Here is a 15,971-nt window from a genome sequence, read left to right as displayed (position 1 = left end):
TCGTATTCAGGATGAGGCAGGCCAAATCAGCCCACATTGGCTCAGATACAGGGCTTCGGCCCGAGGCAGTGCACAGCCTTAATACAAAATATGCTATCTCCTCATTGAGTGACCAGATCCAAAAAGAGGGCAGGGCTCCTGCAGCTTTAACCATTGTGATGAAAACAGTATTTCATAGAATCATAGAATCATAGAATAGCAGAGTTGGAAGGGGCCTACAAGGCCATCGAGTCCAACCCCCTGCTCAATGCAGGAATCCACCCTAAAGCATCCTTGACAGATGGTTGTCCAGCTGCCTCTTGAATGCCTCTAGTGTGGGAGAGCCCACAACCTCCCTAGGTAGCTGATTCCATTGTCGCACTGCTCTAACAGTCAGGAAGTTTTTCCTGATGTCCAGCCGGGTGCTGCGTACAACTGTTAAAGATACAGGAGCCCTGCCCTCCTTTCCATACGGTCACCCTAGGGTCTACCCTTCAGCGCAGTCTCCACGGAGTGAGGATCCTCTGCAAGTTTTTTGTAGCAAAGGAAGGCGATGTTTTGAGTTTCATGAGCTTTCTCAAGCCACTGGCTTTATAGCAAGGGTGTAGAACTTCAGGCCTGGGCCCCCCAATCCGACCTGCATGGGTTAATAGCTCTGTCCTTTCCACCAGCGCCCTTTCTCTCTCAACCACCAATCCTTTGATGACTTTGTGCAGGTCTCCCCCTTTCTAAATGCCTTTCCTAAGGCCTAGTTATTTGCAAGTAAGCCATTTAAGCTAAAAATAGGCGGGTGTCTTTGGTGTTTTAGCCCCGCCCCTTTGGCCCCACCCACCACTAGAATGCGGTCCCCCCAAGAGCGTCTCTGAAATGGAATGCAGTCCTGGGGTCCCCCACGCCTGCTTTATAGTCTAAGCCAGTCTTCCAGATGTTCTAGCCTTCTATTAGCATTAGCCTCAGCTAACATGGCTGGTAGCCAGGAATGCTGGGAACTGTGGTCCGAAATATCTGGAAGGCAGCAGTTTGGGGAAGGGTGACCTAAGTTGTAAGAACTTCTACGCACAGACAGGCTTTGTGTGTGATTTAGATAATACCAAACCTTTGTAGGATCCTACACCGAAGAGTTTTTATATACCCAAAGATCTGTCTTGATTCTCCGAAGCTACATCCCCTCCAACTGCCCAATCTGGCTACTACGGACTTTTTCCAAATACCCAGTACACCACCTAAAATTATCTCCAGCTGTGTTAATAGAAGAATTGTCTAGGTTCTCTCTACTTCTGTTTTCCAAGGAATCTGTGTGTTTCACCTAAGGAGGGAAACAGATCTAGGTAAAAGCTGCTCCCGCCCCCCCACCGGAGAAGTGGGGATCAACCATTGCTGGTTTGTTTCTTCATCTTGAAAATCCTAGGGAGGGTCCTAGGCAGAGCCTGAAAACCACACTTAGTAGAGCACCTAATTTGAACATCAGCTACCTCCTCTCACATTCCACCTTCAGAATGTGATGAAACGCAGACTCCGTGGCTTCAACGTAAGCCAGCTTCCCTCCGCCTCCTTGGCTTTGCTTTCCGTTTCGCCTGACAAAGAGTTCTACGGAACCCAGAAGCTTGCACACTATTCAGCAACATTTGGGTGAGCCTAATCCAAAGGACTGCTTTGGAACCAACACCAAACGCAAGCTTCCAACCATCCAAGGCGGCAGACCTTTCGAGGAACAAGAACATACACACCTTGCCTCCAGATCTCCTGAAGTCAACAGCCCTGACTGTTCAGAAGACCTGGCCTGGACACCAGTAGAGAGATTTGCCCTTGGAATTCTTTCCTTCACTCTTTTAGAAGACACAGCTAAAAATATGACTTGGAAGCAGAGTGAGAAGAAGGGGGGGGGGAGTTATTAGGAGGTGCAAAGTTCCATGATTCCCAAAGACCCACAGATGCTGTTTTCTGGTAGATGTCCAACAGTTTCTGATTTTTGTTTTCACAGCTTTTTGAAGCCACTGCAGGCGCTTGTGTTCCCTCCTTCCCCCTCTCCCCAGAAACTCTGTTCTACTGTAAATCACAAATTTATTCAGTTTCTAAAAGCCTCCGCCCCAATCCCCAAATTCTACAAAAACAGAAAGATGTACAGTTCCTTTCTCCAGCACGGAAGCCATTACGGCGTTCCTGCTTCAGACGTGTTGACATGCAACCAATTCTTCTCGGAGGTGGGGGCGGGGGGGGAGAGGAGAAGAGAAGACATGAGGCCCGCCTGCTCCTGGCTTTTGTTCACACCACTGTCTCATTCCCTTTCCCGGGCTTCACCCAGCCGTCAGCCCTTTTCTCGTCCCTTTTCACCCTCCCCGAATTCACCAGCCTGTTGGAGCACCTCTGCCAAGTGTGCAGCGTTTTGGCAGACCAGATCCACATGCCCGACGTGATGCCCACCAGCAAGGACATGAAAATCTTGAGCATTTCCACGGCCATGTTGGAGTCATCGGCCGAGTAGCGGAAGATCGTCCAGTTGGAGATTTCGTAGAAGTAGCAAGCGATGACGCAGGTGGCCGGGACGGTGTAGAGCACCGAAAAGACGCCGATTTTCACCATCAGCCGCTCCAACTTGTCCGTTTTGGTCCCGTCCTTCTGAAGGTTGGACCGGATTTTAAATAAGGCCACCAGGCCGGCGGCGATGAACAGGGTTCCGATAACCAAATAGGTGAAAAGGGGAGCCACCACAAAGCCCGTCAGCGCATCCAGATTCTGGTTGCCGACGTAGCACAGTCCGGTCAGCTCATCAGCATCCACCAGCCGCATAATCAAGATGACAATGGTCTTGACTGCCGGGATGGCCCAGGCGGCGATGTGGAAATACGAGCTGTGCATCTCAATGGCCTCGTGACCCCATTTGAGCCCGGCTGCCAGAAACCACGTCAGCGTCAGGATCACCCACCAGATGGAGCTCGCCATGCCGAAAAAGTACAGCAGCAAGAAAATTATAGCACATCCTGTGTTCTTGAGGCCCTCTTGGATGAGGACAGGTTCTGCCGCCTCTTCAAAATCGCAGGAAATCCTCTCCCGGCCCACGGTCAGCCGGACAATATAAGCAATGCTATAAATATTGTAGCACATGCTCAGGAAGATAATGGGGCGCTCGGGGTAGGAAAAGCGAGAGGAATCTATCAGAAAGGTGAGGACTGTGAAGGCGGTGGAAACGAAGCAAAGGCTGGCCCACACGGCCATCCAGGTGTCCGCAAACGCCTTGGCCTGCCGGCTATAGAGGCCGGCATCGTAGCCGCACTTGAGGACGCAGCTCAGGCTCCGTTTGACCCAGATGTATTGGTCTGAGTTCGATCCGATGGTGTGGCATTCCTCTCCGGGATGCAAGGGGGTCTTGCTGTGAAAGGGAACCTCCTCGTCTCCCGGGCCCTCCATGCACATGTGGTTGTGGTCGTTCTGCGGTGGGAACTTGCTGCAGTTCAAACTTTCCGGCCAGGAGAAGCCAAATTCTTTGAGGACCGGCTCGCACCGCCTTTTCACGGAGAGGCACATGCCGCCACAGGGGCCGATGGGGATGTTAATCTTCTCTGTGCACATGGGGACAGAGACCGAACACAGGAAAAACTGGGAGAGAAAGAGGACAAAGACAACGTAAGCCTGAGCACGCACAAACCCATGCTCTCTATAACACAGCCTTTCCCCAACCTGGTGCCCTCATTGGCCACGCTGGCTGGAGAGAATAGGAAATGTAGACGGATCTAGAGGGCACCAGGCTAATCCATTAACAGACAACAGTATATGGGAAACAAGCTTGGGACTAAGTGGGCTCTCGCTTATTTGCCATTTCAATAAGTTAAAGAATTAAGGAACACTTGCAAAGCCCTGTGTATATAAAAAGCAAAGATAGCAGCATTGGTCCAGGAGAAACCCTCACCCCCGAAACCAACAGTTGGCCAATACTTTAATCAGGACCGAGCAAAACGTCACAAAGAGTGCAAGGTTTCGGGTAGGCCAGAACTGTTCATCAGGCTAGTTGGATGAAGTGTTCTGGAGACCTCAAAAGCTTGCACATGCTTTTATGACATCTTGGTTGGTCCTAATACAGGCATTGCCCTCTGCGTAGGTTTGCCCAGAGCAGCTTCAGCCAAGACCGTACCCAGATTAACATCCAACTATAAATGACAAAACAAAACAGGACGTTATTGAAGATTGAAGAAAAGAGATTTTCAAAAGTATACATTCAAAACAGAAAATACAGCACAGGAGAAGAAATTCAGCGTACACTGCCCAGCTTCACTCCACCCATATTACTGGTGGGAGATTCAGGACAAATAAAAGGAAGGACTTCTTCACACAGCGCATAGTTAAATTATGGAACTCACTGCCACAAGATGTAGTGATGGCCACCAATCTGGATGGCTTTAAAAGGGGGTTGAATAAATTCCTGGAGGCGAAGGCTTTCAATGGCTACTAGCCCTGATGGTTGTGTGCTATCTCCAGTATTCGAGGCAATAAGCCCATGTGCACCAGTTGCTGGGGAACATGGGCAGGAGGGTGCTGTTGCACCATGTCCTGCTTGTTCATCCCTGGCTGATAGCTGGTAAGCCACTGTGTGAACAGAGTGCTGGACTAGATGGACCCTTGGTCTGATCCAGCATCAGGGCAGTTCTTACGTTCTTAGGTAGCATCATCCCTTTAAATCCTTTCATGATTCAGTTCTCATGATCATCTATATATGCAATGAATCAAGTGATAAAGTTTTTTCTGTACTGAGTTCACCCCTGTGTGTCTGTTTGTGTGTAAATATGTGTGTGCAAACCTGCCTTTATGAAATTAGCATGGCCAGCAGAAGAATTTGGACTGACTTCCCCACTGACATGCATTTCTTCTATATGCAGGGAGTTATTTTTCCTCTGTTTAGACGCAAGCACACAACATAAGGAGCATTCAAAACGCAAGCGCTCAGAATGCAACCTGAAATGGTAGGGTACAGGGAAAGTTTACTGTTTGACTCTGCTGAAGGGGAAGAGCTTAGGGTATTGGGTGGTATAAAAATGCAATAAATAAATAAGTGGGGAGTGCCTTTGAACCTACTGCAAGAATGAACTGCTTTGCTATGAAGACTGTCCACTTAACCTGGATAAATTTTTGAATAGTTTTATGCTGGCACCAAAAGTAAATGGGATTGATTTAGAGCCAGAGATATGCAGGACCGTTATTATTAACACTTGGTGCCAATAGAGTCTGAGGCACCGAACAGGTCTTTCAAACAACCCAGCTCTTCCCACAATCCTATAGATATTCACTCAGCACCAAAACTTTCAAAACACTAAACAAATTAAGAAACTAGATTTGGTATGGCAAGAAATCAATCAACAGAGTGATTTACAGGGCCTATTTAGACAACACACTAAGCCATGGTTACGTCGTTAATCCTTTTGCGGCGAATGGTTAGTGAGTGTGTTTAAAGCATTGTTATGAAGCCACCATGGTTAGGAATGATTCACATGACATGCTAAGTCATGGATCACACAACATGCTAGGCCATAATGTTTAACTCAAAGTACTTCACCACCGTGGCTTAATGTGTCATCTGAACAGGGTCATGGTTTTATTACTCCCATTTTACAGGCAGGAACTGAGGCAGAGAACAGTGATTTGCCCGAGCCCATAGAATGAGTCCAAGGGCAGAAATTCACATTTGAACCCAAGCATCTCACATTTAAGCTGAGCTCCCAGTCCCAGAATCACAACGCAGTTACAATCTGGTCTCTTCTTCAAACCACTCAAGACAACACCAGCAGTCCAGTTAAGAAGCATTAAAAACAAAACACAGCCATATAAACAGCCATTCATTTTAGTCGCCAGTGACCAGTAAAGAAGCTTGCTAGATGACTAGGCAGGTATGTTTTAAAGTTTTATCATTCTTTGTGGCAGCAAATTGAACTGGGCTAGTATTTATTTTTTATTTATTTATTATTGCATTTATATCCCGCCTTTTTTCCGCCAAGGAACCCAAAGTGGCGTACATAATCATAGAATAGCAGAGTTGGAAGGGGCCTACAAGGCCATCGAGTCCAACCCCCTGCTCAATGCAGGAATCCACCCTAAAGCATCCCTGACAGATGGTTGTCCAGCTGCCTCTTGAAGGCCTCTAGTGTGGGAGAGCCCACAACCTCCCTAGGTAACTGGTTCCATTGTCGTACTGTTCTAACAGTCAGGAAGTTTTTCCTGATGTCCAGCTGGAATCTGGCTTCCTCTCCACTTTAAGTTAAAAAGTAATACATAAATAAATAAAAATAAATTATCCTCACAACAACAACCCTGTGAGGTGGTTTGGGCGAGAGTCTGTGACTGGCCCAAAGTCACCCGGGGGGCTTCCATGGCCAAGTGGGGACTAGAACCCGGATCTCCCGACTCCCAGTCCAACACTTTAGCCACTACACCACACTGGCTAGTAAAAACATTTGTGGGCTAGTTCCTTGTCTGAAAGTATTTGCAAGGCTACTTTAATTTTTTTAAAGGGAGAATTTATTTGCCATCATCGAAACTTGAAAGCTGCACACTTGCCCATTACTTTTGTACATTCTGTTTTTGTGCTTCAAGGAGCCAACAGGAAGATTCTCTCTTCACTGGTGTGAAAATAACTGGAATACTTAAGACATAGCTGTTTCTCGTTTTGTTTATTAACTCCGATCCAGAGCATACTCTCCGGTGTGAGCTGCCGTCCAAATTCCACAGCTGCCAGAGAGAACATACACTCGGACAGGGGTAACCTGCCAATTTTTTTAAAAAAGGTTTTGGGTTCATTGCTCCAAGCCAACTGCTTTCAACTTCATGTGTAAATTAACCTCAAGCGAGAGGGAGGGGAGAAGTCAGAGAAAGAAAGGGGGGGTGGAGAGAGAGATAAAGAGAAGTGGAAAGATCTTTTGAATATTGTGTTTCAGCAGTGCAAGCAATCCAGCCCTTCCTGGACCGAAATGTTATTGTAACTTGGTTTCTTATCTGCAGATTCACACCTGATGGAAAAGTTCCGGGGACGTTCCTTCTTACGCGCGTCTGTGTTTAGCCTTTCAGCTTACTCTCAAGATTAAGAAAAGTGTGGTGTAGTAGTAGTTTTACAATTAGATTGGACTGTTTTTACTTTTAATACCGTAAGCTGCTCTGGGTGCAATGGGAGGAGAGGAGCACAATGACAATATTAGTATTATTTGTGAGACCAGGGGGGCATCTACACTACTGCTTTAAAGCGCTTTATAACAGTTTTGACAACTGGTGGGGCCCAGGACACACTGCATATACAGTTTTCAAAATGTTTTCAAAGTGCTTTAAAGCGCTTTAAAAGCAGTAGTGTAGATCCCCCCCCCCCCCAAGGCTGGTGAGACCCAGGTTCGAATCTTCATTCTGGCATGAAGCTCACCGACCTTAGGCCTGTCACCCACTCTCAGCCTAACCTACTACGCAGGGTTGTTGTAAGGATAAAATAAGGGGGGAGGATTTTTCATTTATTTGTTTACAAAGTTCATAAACTACTCTACATCTAAACCATTCCCTGAGCAGGAAAGAGTGAGGAAAAATAAATACATAAAGTATCATTACAGAAAAGGATATGAATATTTAAAATTTAATTATACCAATAAAACAACGGCAGATTTTATTCCTACTTTTGTTAATTGTGATGTACACCTCTTTGAACACCTTGGAGGAAAGGCAGGGTAATTAAGTCTTGATTTAAACACACACAGAGGTAGGTGCCACAGTATGAAATAGCAGCACCAAAGCATACAAGGGCTTTATTCTTGAGTAGGAACCTGACTCTGTTCTCCATCTGTACTGGGTGACTCTTCTGGACACTGAAGGTCCATTCAGCCTCCAATCTGCTGTTTCAACTAGATGAGACTGACTAACACACACACACACACACACACACACACACACACACACACAGAGTTTGCCAGTTTTAGATTCCTCACTCCACAGTTCGGCAATACCTCTCTTAGGACCACAAAACTGTGCAAGCTTTTGAGTTCTCCAGAACTCTTCATCAGGCTAGGTGGTACAAAAAGCAGGGAAAGAAAGAAACCCAAAAAATCTAGCCAGGTGTTAATTTTGGGACTTCGTTTCTTCCTCATCCCCTCCTTTGTGTAGCACCTAGCCTGATGAAGAATTCTGGAGAACTCAAAAGCTTACACAGTTGTGTGGAATTTGGGGTATTGCCCAACTATGGATTTCTCTCTGGCTTTCTCATGGACCAGCTTGGCTTCCTTTTGTTTTGTTTTTTATGTGCTTTGGAGAAGACTCCTCACTGAATCAGCACACCTGATCCCCCCAAAGCCGACTGTCTGGAAACACCCAAGAATGGATTAGGTTCTCCTTCCTTCCCATAAATGCGTTGAGAAAGGCGGGGTGGGGTGGTGGTGGTATGGCTGGCTATATGCTTTGGCAATGTGAATAGATCAGCAGGGCAGGTTACAGGGCTGGCTGGCTACATGCTTTGGAGATGACCCCAGTGTGCATAGAAAGTCATAAGAAAAAAGGACCTCTAAGCATGTGCAGAAGGAACTGCCCCAATTAACCCGACCTAGGGCTCCCTGCTTACATGGCACGATTTCCAAGCCTCCTTGAATCACAGCTAGAGCTTAATACGTGAGAAGGGAATACCGAACTCCCGCCTCGCCTGGAACACTCTGACCTCCCTGGGCATTTAGCGGCTGATCGCGGGTTCACAACGGTTAGAGAAAGGCACTCCGCACATGCCCCGAGACCATCTTTATTACTATTTCACGAAGACTGCAATCCTAAGAGCACGTTCACTAAGGACCAAGCCTCGTCGAAGTCAACCGGGCTTACTTCTGAGTAAACGTGCTTGGGCTTGCTGCGTTCACGCAGGACTCTCCGCCCGTGGCGAGATCTCCGCCTTCTCGAAATCAAACCCTATATCCGAGCCACTAAACCCGCGCGAAGAAGTATTTTCAGCCGGTGGTCGCTGCCGCGCGCTCTTCTGACTTTTCCGCCGAGTTCAACGGGGCTTCCTCCGAGGCCCCGGTGCTCAGGACTACAGTCCTCCGAAGTGCACGGGTCTCAGCTTCCCCAAGGAAACGTCCGGAGGGCTTGTAAGCGCCGCGCGCCCTAAGAGAAAGCAAAGGCGCTATACAAACCCTCGGGGCACCTTCTGCGGAGTTTGGAGGTGGGGTGGGGGTGGGAATAGGGTGCCTCCTATAGGAAATTCTGCGGGGAAATACTCGGGGGGGGGGCTGGTGGGAGGAGAGCGAAGGGCCAAGATGGGGGGGGGGCAGCGGCGGCGGCGGCACCCACCTGCAGCTGGCTGGAGCAGCCGTACTGGATGAGGGGCGTGAAGGTGGTGAGCTGCAGCTCGGCGTCCGCTTGCGAGTCGTGCCCGATCAAGTTGGGCATCTTGGTGACGTTGTAGCCCAGGTTCTGGCACATGGAGATGCGGATGGCATCGCAGCGGCGTTCCTCGTCGTCGAAGCCCCGCGCGCCTTTCGCCAGCAACAAGAGCAGCAGCAGGCAGAGCCGGGCAGCGGAGTCCCCCGGTCCCGGGGCCATCGCCCAGCGGGCTGCCCGGCACTCCCCACGCCGCCGCCGGGCTCCAGCCCAGCCGGAGCAAGAGCGAGAAAGCGGGCGGAGGCGCCACCCCTTCCCCGCGCGCTAAAGAGCCGATGGAACCCGGGCCGGCGCTGCCTGCCTGCCTGCCTACCCCGTGCGCTCTCGGAGCGCGCGTCTGGCTCGGCCGCCGGCGCAGCGCGGTGTGACACCAGGCGAGGAGGCCCCCGCCAGGCGAGAGGGGGGCGCCGACGCGACCCCTGGCGAAGGCACAGAAGGGGCGGGGCGGCAACCTGCCTAGGGGAGGGGCGCCGTCGCCTCGGGCCGCCCCTGCCCAGAGCCACAACAGCGCCGGCCGGCTAAGCCGCCGCCGCTACTCCGCCAGGCCCAGCCTGGCGCTTGGAGACGGAGGGAAATTTGGGCAGAAGGCCGGCGCGGCCTTAGAGGCTGCGATCCTCCCAGACACGCTTTCTTGGAAGCAAGCCAGGCCCCGTGGAGTTCAGTGGGGCTTCTGGGGCGGCTGCGGAGTGAATAAAAGTGCCCAGGATAGGCGGCAACGCTTACGCAGAGCTACACGCAGGGCTAAGCCCCACCCAACATGCTGATACTTACTTCTGAGTAAACATACAGAGGGTTGCGTTTTTTAAAAATAAATAAAAGTGGGGGGGCGGACGTTGTTAGGTACTTCAACCCATTTGGAAACAAGGTCCCTATCAAACAAAAGTGCGTACAATTTGGATATGTTCATTTATATCCGTATACGCGCATTTAGAAATGATGGCTAGGATTGATTTAAATGTCACAGGTGGCCAAGCCAGCCAATTAACTCCTCAACCAAATCGTTTCCACTCAAACAAATTACTCTAATGAGTTGGCACCCTGCTGCAGAACATCCCAATCCAAAGTAAAATGAAGTTTTTCTTTTCTAGATTTCATTACCATAAACGGGTGAGATTTGGGAGGGACGGGGGTTACTGTTCCAGTGAGTGGGAGGGAAAGAACCCCACTCCGTCGCTGCAAGCCCCCCCTTGCAAATCCCTCCCTGCATGGCAGTTAAGGTGAGAAAAGAATCCATGGGCGTTGTTAGAACTAGACCTACGTGGCCTGAGCCCTGAATCTATTTCTCATGGCCCTCTGGATTAGGGTGACCATATGAAAAGGAGGACAGGAGGGATTCTTCACGTCGTACTGAGGGCGCTTCTATGCGCCCCCCAAAGCAATTGTGTAGCTTGCCTTTCGAAGAGACGAGGAAGAGGCGTCCTTGCCGCCGCCGCCTCACCCACCTACCTCCTCGCCGGCCGGGTTGGAGAGCTCGGCGGAAGAAGGCGCAAGGAGGTAGGTGGGTGGCGGCGGTGGCAAGGACGCCTCTTCCTCGTCTCTTCGAAAGGCAAGCTACACGATCGCTCTGGGGCCGCACTGGGGGCACATGGAAGCACCCTCAGTACGACGTGTAGAATCCCTCTAGGGCTCCTGTATCTTTAACAGTTGTATAGAAAAGGGAATTTCAGCAGGTGTCATTTGTATATATGGGGAACCTGGTGAAATTTCCTCTTCATCACAACAGTTAAAGTTGCAGGAGCCCTGCCCTCTTTTAAATCTGGTCACTCTAGTATAGCTCCTGCAGCTTTAACTGTTGTGATGAAGAGGAAATTTCCCCAGGTTCTCCATATATAAGAGCCTTGTGTGGCGCAGAGTGGTAAGTGGCAATTACTGCAGCTAAAACTCTCCCCACGGCCTGAGTTCGATCCCAGTGGAAAATGGTTCTCAGGCAGCCGGCTCAGGTCAACTCAGCCTTCCATCCTTCCGAGGTCGGTAAAATGAGGACCCAGCTAGCTGGGGGAAAGGTAACCACGACTGGGGAAGGCAATAGCAAACCACCCCGCTACAAAGTCTGCCAAGAAAACGTCAGCAAAAGCAGGCGTCCCTCTAGGAGTCAGTAATGACTCAAGTGCTTTGCACGAGAGGTTCCTTTCCTTTCCTTCTCCATATATACAAATGACACCTGCTGAAATTCCTTTTCTATGCAACTGTTAAAGATACAGGAACCCTGTCCTCCTTTTCATATGGTCACCCTACTCTGATCCCATAGAACTACGTGTTCCCCCCACTCAGCTTGATTGACATATGGGGGGGGGGAATTTTCAAGGGGTGTGGTTGCAGCTGGAGAGAGAAGGATTTACCTGCCTTCCCCATACAGTAATGCCCCCTTTGCCACCCAGCATGGGAATGAAACTTAACAATACCCATTTCTCTGGATGCCAATAGGGGATTTTGCCTAAGCTTAGCTGCTGTGCAGGGTGGGGTGGGGGTATTTGCAGTTGGAGAGGGCAGGGGATTAGCCTCCCTTGCCTGTACACTGTGACCCCTCCAAATCCACCTCCCCATGGCAATTAAGCATAGGGGAAAATAAACCTACCAATGGAAAGACTGGGCCCAGATCTTTTAAGTGCCTAGCAACGCCCTTGCCTGCAGCCCTAAACATGTTTACTCGCAGGTCAGTGTGCATGGGATTGCAGCCAAATAAATGTACGACCCAGTCTTCATGTCCTTGAGAGGGTTCTACCAATTAACAGCGGCCTAAAAATAAATTTAAAAATAAATAAATGTTGAGCTTTAAGAGCACAGAAAGAGGGTCAGCACAAGACATTTTGCTACCTAATGCCAAGGCCTTGATATGGTGCCCGTACGCCTTCTATTCCATGTACAAAAAGCTACCCAAACTGGCAGGAGAATCTGAACTTCAGCACAGGCAATGGGACGTGGTTTCCCCCACCCACCGCACTTAAGAACAGCCGGCTAGTTTAAGACCGGGGCAGGGAACCTTTTGGGCCCATGGGCCCATTTGGCAATTTCATAGAATCATAGAATAGCAGAGTTGGAAGGGGCCTACAAGGCCATCGAGTCCAACCCCCTGCTCAATGCAGGAATCCACCCTAAAGCATCCCTGACAGATGGTTGTCCAGCTGCCTCTTGAATGCCTCCAGTGTGGGAGAGCCCACAACCTCCCTAGGTAACTGATTCCATTGTCGTACTGCTCTAACAGTCAGGAAGTTTTTCCTGATGTCCAGCTGGAATCTGGCTTCCTTTAACTTGAGCCTGTTATTCTGTGTCCTGCACTCTGGGAGGATCGAGAAGAGATCCTGGCCCTCCTCTGTGTGACAACCTTTTAAGTATTTGAAGAGTGCTATCATGTCTCCCCTCAATCTTCTCTTCTCCAGGCTAAACATGCCCAGTTCTTTCAGTCTCTCTTCATAGGGCTTTGTTTCCAGACCCCTGATCATCCTGGTTGCCCTCCTCTGAACATGCTCCAGCTTGTCTGCATCCTTCGTGAATTGTGGAGCCCAGAACTGGACTCCAGTTCTGGGGTTGAGAAAACTGTCCTGGGTACCACCACCAAGTGGCTGCCATAGGAAGTATGGCTAGTCACAAAGGACAAGTAACCTGCTCTAAAGCTATTCCTGCAGAATCCTATGTGAGTTTACTCAGAAGTCAATCCCATTGCGTTCAATAGGGTTTATTTCCTGCGAAGCATGTGCATGAATTGAAGCCTAACAGTGCAATCTTAGGCAAGCCTATTCAGAAGCCAGTCCCGATGAGTTCAATAGGATATTACATCAAATTAACGGTGTGCTACAATGTCTTTTTTTTTTTTTTTTTTTGCTGCAACAGCCTAATACGGCTACCCTTCCCCAACCTGTGGCCCTCCACCTCTTTTTACCTACAATTCCCTTCAACGTTGGCTATGTCAGCTTGGGCTGGTGGGAGTTGTAGGCCAAAACATCTGAAGGGCCAGCACTTGCCCACCTCTGCCTTATGTGCTCAGCATGTGTAGCATTAAAGAATTGCTTTTCTTCTCCCACTTTCACACCCGGTTGACCAGGCACAAAAACTACACCTGCTGAAATTCTCTCTTCTACACAGCTATTAAAGGCGCAAGAGCCCTATTCCAGTGGAGGCTGGTGGCTCCAATGTTTTGCTATCCAAGGTGCTGGACCCTGTCCTCCAAATAGTTCCTGCATCTTGGGTAGCTCCTTTAGAGTTCTGGCTGGTTCTGACTGAAACCCAGAATGATCCACAGCCCCACCAATATTGGAGCCACCAGCCTCCACTGTCTTTCCTAGATAAGATTCCTCTACAGCCTAGATAAGACAGCCTGTTCTAATTATATTGCACCTTGTGTCTGATAAGACCCAATACAAAAGAGCCATTGCTTTTTCCTTCAAGATAATGTATGTAGAACTATGGTTTTACACTGGTTGGGAAACTAATAACCCTTTTGTGTAAAATTAATGGGAGGTAATCCACACAATTAAACTAGGTGGAGACAGAGGATAAACGGATATGTTGAGATATTCTGCTGAATCCCCAGGTGCCCAGCTGGAATCCCTCTGTTTCACAATCAGGCTGCTTTGATATGGAGGTAGAGATGTTTTGGACCACAATGCCCATAAACCCCAACCATTGACCATGCTGTCTGGGGCTGATGGGACTTGTAGTCTGACACATCTGGAGGGCATCAGGTTGGGAGAGGCTGAGTTACAGCATACACAGGACGGCTTGTGGTGAGTTGTGCTCCCTGAGAGGCCTTTAGGCAATGGTGCAAGCCAGCTGTTTCACTGGCCTGTGTTGAAATTGTCAACCCAGTGTGCGGCTGCTGTAAAAAAAAAAAAAAGGCAGACTCCATGTTAGGGATAATTAGAAAAGGATCTGAGAATAAAGCTGCGAATATCATACCACCTTTATACAAATCTATGGTGCGACCACACTTGGAATACTGTGTGCAGTTCTGGTCACGGCAGCTAAAACAGGACATTGTAGAGCTGGAAAAAGTGCAGGAAAGGGCAACTAAACTGATCAAGGGACTGGAGTATCTCCCCTATGAGGGAAGCTTTCAGCAGCTGGGGTTGCTTAGCTTGGAAAAAGGAGGGGAAGGGGAGACCTGACAGAAGTATACAAAATTATGCATGGTATGGAGAATGTGGATAGGGAGTCATTTCCCCCCACCTCTCTCAAAATATTAGAACCCAGGGGGGTCATCCTGTGAAATGGATTGGTGGGAGATCCAGGACAAATAAAAGGAAGGGCTTCATCATACAGCGCATAGTTAAATTATGGAACTCACTACCACAAGATGTGGTGATGGCCACCAATCTGGATGGCTTCAAAAGGGGGTTGGATATATTCCTGGAGGAAAAGGCTATCAATGGCTACTAGCCCTGATGGTTGTGTGCTATCTCTAGTATTTGAGGCAATAAGCCTGTGTGCACCAGTTGCTGGGGAACATGGGTGGGAGGGTCCCCGGCCGACGGCTGGTTGGCCACTGTGTGAACAGAGAGCTGGACTAGATGGACCCTTGGTCTGATCCAGCATCAGGGCACTTCTTACGTTATGTTTTAAATCACAGAACACATATGAAAAGGAGGACAGGGCTCCTATTATTATTATTATTATAATAATGCACCATCAGTGTACATGGTGCTGTACAGAGTAAAACAATAAAATAGCAAAACCCTGCCACATAGGCTTACATTCTAATAAAATCATAATAAAACAATAAGGAGGGGAAGAGAATGCACCAAACAGGCACAGGGTAGAGTAAAACTAACAGTATAAAAGTCAGAACAAAATCAAGTTTTAAAAGCTTTAGAAAAAAGAAACTTTTTTAGCTGAGCTTTAAAAACTGCGATTGAACTTGTAGTTCGCAAGTGTTCTGGAAGAGCGTTCCAGGTATAAGGGGCAGCAGAATACTAGAAAATGGAGTCATCTCATGAAGCTGATTAGTGGGAGATTCAGAACAGATAAAAGAAAGGACTTCTTCACTCAGCACATAGTGAATTCGCCAGCACAAGATATAGTGACGGCCACCAATTTGGATGGCTTGAAAAGGGGGTTGGATAAATTCCTGGAGGAGAAGGCACTCCATGGCTACTAGTCCTCTTAGCTACGTACTACCTCAGGAGGAGTAAGGCTGTTTACACCAGTTACTGGGGAGCATGGGTGGGAGGGTACTATTGCACCCATGTCCTGCTTGTGGGTTCCTGGGCAACAGCAGATTGGCCACCCTGTGAACAGAACGTTGGACTTGTGGGTCCCTCAGTCTGATGCAGCATGGATCTTCTTATGTTCTCATGTTCTTCAAGTTAGGCAGACGTGGAATATTTGACAGTGCAAAGTGGTTTTGCCTAGTAACAATGTAGGTTACGTATGCAAGCTTCCATCCATCTATCAATCTAACCAAAGGTACATGATTAAACACCAATTTAATAATGCATTCATGTGCTAGCCCTGAAATGGGCCTTAAGTATGATGCAATCACCAGTACAGGTGTAAGACTAAGAGCTAAATGATTCAAACTTTCAGTGTGCCAGTTTGCTAGATCAATTCCATTTGTGCCTGATGGACCAGTAAAATATTGGGACCATGCCACTGAAACCCATCTTGGTCTTTTGGATTCCAGG

At 48.6% G+C, this 15,971-nt stretch overlaps 1 protein-coding gene across 1 annotated transcript; it reads right to left on the bottom strand.

The window, feature by feature from the left end:
* Positions 1-403: 403 nt before the first annotated feature.
* On the bottom strand, positions 404-9,516 carry FZD4 (frizzled class receptor 4). Its single transcript, XM_063127744.1, has 2 exons — positions 9,265-9,516; positions 404-3,573 (listed from the first exon to the last, which is right to left on the bottom strand). Exons 1-2 carry the CDS (start codon positions 9,514-9,516, stop codon positions 2,242-2,244), a joined length of 1,584 nt encoding a protein of 527 aa, XP_062983814.1. The 3' UTR covers positions 404-2,241.
* Positions 9,517-15,971: the final 6,455 nt, after the last annotated feature.

This window comes from Elgaria multicarinata, chromosome 5 (genome assembly GCF_023053635.1).
Source record: "Elgaria multicarinata webbii isolate HBS135686 ecotype San Diego chromosome 5, rElgMul1.1.pri, whole genome shotgun sequence".
In the NCBI taxonomy this organism is placed as follows: domain Eukaryota; kingdom Metazoa; phylum Chordata; class Lepidosauria; order Squamata; family Anguidae; genus Elgaria; species Elgaria multicarinata.
This window is presented reverse-complemented; position numbering and strand designations above follow the sequence as displayed.

Excerpts from the sequence above, each read along its gene's own strand:
- FZD4 (XM_063127744.1), bottom strand. The coding sequence starts at position 9,516 with ATGGCCCCGGGACCGGGGGACTCCGCTGCCCGGCTCTGCCTGCTGCTG. Across the intron at positions 3,574-9,264 it reads GCTGCTCCAGCCAGCTGCAG|TTTTTCCTGTGTTCGGTCTC; the intron begins GTGGGTGCCGCC and ends TTTCTCTCCCAG.